Source organism: Habropoda laboriosa, unplaced genomic scaffold (genome assembly GCF_001263275.1).
Source record: "Habropoda laboriosa isolate 0110345459 unplaced genomic scaffold, ASM126327v1 scaffold38, whole genome shotgun sequence".
NCBI lineage: Eukaryota > Metazoa > Arthropoda > Insecta > Hymenoptera > Apidae > Habropoda > Habropoda laboriosa.
This window is the reverse complement of record NW_017100163.1, coordinates 685,842-689,801: the sequence shown is the minus strand read 5'-3', so window position 1 is coordinate 689,801 and position 3,960 is coordinate 685,842. Positions and strand designations below refer to the sequence as shown.

At 38.8% G+C, this 3,960-nt stretch overlaps 1 protein-coding gene across 1 annotated transcript in view; it reads right to left on the bottom strand.

Annotated features, from left to right (window-relative positions):
* The window catches only part of LOC108578495 (receptor-type tyrosine-protein phosphatase kappa), a 258,286-nt gene that overhangs the window by 27,250 nt on the left and 227,076 nt on the right, over positions 1-3,960 (bottom strand). Inside the window, exon 6 of the mRNA XM_017941843.1 lies at positions 2,130-2,264. Within this exon, the coding sequence (XP_017797332.1) occupies positions 2,130-2,264 (135 nt within the window). The remainder of the gene's footprint in view (positions 1-2,129; positions 2,265-3,960) is intronic.

Here is a 3,960-nt window from a genome sequence, read left to right as displayed (position 1 = left end):
AAAAGACTTTATTTTGAAGAGTGGTAGTTTATGTGGTGTTTGTCTATTTTCCCTTTTTGATCTGATGTGCGCCGCGTTGGTGCGCTTATTTATAAAAGGTGTATGGGTACAAGGTGGTGGTCTCCGCCAATGGGAACGGGTCTACCCCCTTGGATGGGCCTCTCTGGCCCACGAGCATGCCGCCCACCCTGGAATTTAGCGGTATGTCGCGATGGTGGGGGAGTGAGGCCCAAGGGTAGCCCGCTCGTAACGGGACTTTGGGCGGTCAGGGAGACGCGAGAGGTTTTATGACACGTCAATGTCTATTGAATGTTCACGAGTGGGCACCGGGAAGGTATGTGGCCCGCAGAAAAGTTATTTTTCTGCAGCCATAAAACGCTTCCTGGGCTTCGTGGCCAATTTGAAAGAAAAATTAATGAACGCGAAGAAAAAAAGGGGCGCATTCAAAAATAGCGTAAACGAGCATCCATGTCATAAACCCAATCCCTAACATAATCGATAACAACAAGTGTCGTTCTTTGTAATTTTGTCTCTTTCTTGAGAGTACAGAAAAGTGTCAGAAACTTTTGCACACCACTGTGCGCCCGAAATATTTCTCTACGCAAGTAGAACGTCGAATTCTCGCGAAACCAATGAAAACGTCGCTTCTTCGCCTCTGCGGATCATCATTATGAAGGCAAGGAGGCGCAGCTAAGTGAAGTGGCTGCTAACAACTTCCAAACTCGTTTACTTCGCTCATCGTCGATTTCACGTGCAAAAAGCTCCGACTCTTTAGAACTCTAGCTAGGCCAGCCTCAATGTTTTCACGACGACGTGGATCTTTCGTTTATTAAACCGCGTAAACTGTGTATCAGCAGCGTGTGTAACATTGTGCAAGAAACACAAGACAGAGTGTAGTATTGAACCGTGTAATTTCCAAGCGCAATTTCCATATAGATACGAAAATATTTATCGCTGAAATTCCGCTAAAATTCTCCCTTATCGAGCGAACGCGCTGTGTCCCATTAGAGTTATTTGTCGCTGGATATTTATTCATGGAGATTGTGACGTATCTAGGTAAATGGGAGGAGCTTTCAAATGAATTTCGAATCGATCTGCTTAATTTATCGATGTGAAGGTGTCTTTTCAATGGGCAATTGTGTTGGATATTTATTTGTGATATACGTATAAGTAAGACGTAGGACAAATTTTCAATGAAATTTCAGTTTCAACAAATTTCACGACACACACTGTCCGATCATAATTATTAGGACACCCATTATAAGTTCGTGCAGAAAGTATTACATAATTTAAATTACATTTTCTTGCCAAAGGTGGTGTCATATAGACACTGACGCGTAGATTTTAGTAGATTTCAGTAGAATTCAGTTTCACTATGCTTCACATTCAATAAGTATCTTAATACTTATGAAGGGGAGTGCATGTATTGTGGCGTACTGTTCTGCAAATAATACAGAATGCTTAAAAAAGATGTTAACATTTACAGTGATCACAGTGATAACACAACATTAGCAAATGGAATTTGTGTTCAAAGAGTCTTCGCTTTTTTACCACCATTGTCGACACATTCTTAGAATCTTCTTCTCTTTTGCGAGGAAAAGAAAAGAAAATGTATAGACTATAAATTTTCCATATAAGTGTTAACATTTTATCAAAGCACCCTGTATATTTCAAAATGCAGTATTCGAATGATAGAATAAATAAACCATTATTTAAATCTTATACAAAAAAATACCTATATCCAAAACCAATCATTGAAATATTCCCAATCATTTCAATACCATTCTTTAGAAAATTTCGCTGCACCAATTTTCTCAATGTAAGATTCTTTACTACCCCTTTAAGAAACCTTTCCAGAAACGTCCAGTGAAGAGTAATTCTTTCACCTTTTTCGTTCCATAATAATAAATTCTAAGAAAAGCGTACTGTTAGCAACACGAAAATGTTGCAACGCCTTTGCCAAGCAATTTACGTCCCCTCGACTTCTGTCACCTTTATCGCAGCCAGCGATGTCCCAAATAGATATCAGCCCATCAGCCTGTTAGTCCGCGCGAATTACTGCCATCTAACCTTACCTCGAATCCCAGCCTCCGTAATGAAACGACTAAACATCTAACGCGATTCCTTACCCTGATGAAATCGAAGGTTTTCGTCAACATGACGATACAACAAGCTTTCTCCTGCCAGACCATCCGCCAGAATTCTGTCACAGTGTTCTCCATGGGTCCCTGAGTCACGATGTAAGCGTTCGGTTTCAATATACTCTGAAACATGAATATCACACTCGTCACTTACATTGCAGGATATTTTTCAAACGGTACTTTCAATTCCAACACTATGAAATATATTTTCTGCAAACTTTATTGTTCTACCATTTGGGATATGTTGAATACACAGGGTATTTCTGAAATCGTGGTCGAACCGAGAAGGATGTGATTCTTCGTGTAAAAGACGAAAATATAGAATAAAGTTTGTTCATGTGGAGATCGGTTTTCGAGAAAATCAAGTTTGAATATTCGTTAAGTACGCGCGCACTCAACTAGCCGTAATTTGCTTAGTTTACCCAATCTGGCTAGCTACCTGTTATTTATGCTCATAAGCAGTATCAGTCAGGATTTGGTGTAATTATAAATATTTCAGGTATAATAGTCAAACTTGATTTTCTCGAAAACGAAGCTTCATATGAACAAATTTTATTCGGCTTACTTTTACACGAGGAATCACCTCCTTCTCAATTGTACCACGATTTCAAAAACACCTTGTATATTTTGCAACATTCATTATTCTACAATTTGGAATGTATTACAATATTTGGTTAATTATAATGTCTGGGATATATTGCAAACAATATTGTTCCACAAAATCAATTCACGTTTCATGCAAGATTAGTCCTGGAGGGGGAGAACCTAACCTAATTGATGAGTACTAATTTGCATGAAAGTTTGTTGGTGTTTTTTGCGGAAACTATGCGGTGATTGTTTTGAAATTTTGAGAGTAGTTTTTTTGTACTTATAGACTGTTGGATTATAAAGAGAAATGAGTATGTGTCTGTGTAATAGTAACGGCAAAAATAATCAACATACTGAGACAGATTAATATAAATATATATATATATAGAAATAACATAGTAACCATCTGTTTAGTATGGGTGACGCTGATATGTTTTTTTTTTCTCTCAGTGTCTTGTCTATGTTTGTTTGATCGTATAGCGACGTGTCTTCCTCGCGTATCAGAATAAAGAAGATTTATAATTAAAACAATATCTTTTATTTATTACCATAATTCTAACATAGACTAAAGAAAGAACAATTAGTTAGTTAAAGTGAAAGTTTATTTAAGGAGTTATTTAAACATGTCAGGCCGTATTTTTAAAATGTTGTTGCACGTCGTGCAGAGTAGGGGCTGCTTTATTCAACCGAGACAAAAAATCAAAGAAGGTTCTGTTCAACTTCAATTTACAAAATGGCGGCAGTTTGAATAAAAAATTTTGATTTTCGCCGTAATTTTTCACTTCAATGTGCAATTAAGCACATTCACTCAAACAATTTTATTATTTTCTGTGGTTCGCCCTCTGAAGGAGATTGTTAATGCCCGTGGTTGTGGCGATGAACTTTCGAGCCTTGTAGATGTTTGCACGATGTTGTGCCGTCTAAATACTGGTTCGAAGGACCACCCAAATGATTGGGACTTGTAAAAACTGATCTATGGTATCGCGTGATGTGAGCTGGTTGCTCCTTGGTTCTCCTTGTTCGTGGTGGTTGAACGACTACTCGACGACTCACTCTCCGACGTCGCGTCTCGGACGTCCGTGAGAGGGATTTTTGTTGGGACACGCTGATTGGTTAACGGTTAACGATTGCATTTGCCAATCAGCGTAACTAATATCGTCTTTACCGCCCTTCCAGTGCACCCTTAGCGCGCTGTCACCTTGGAAGGGTGAGAGACGGTCGCGAGGGGTGG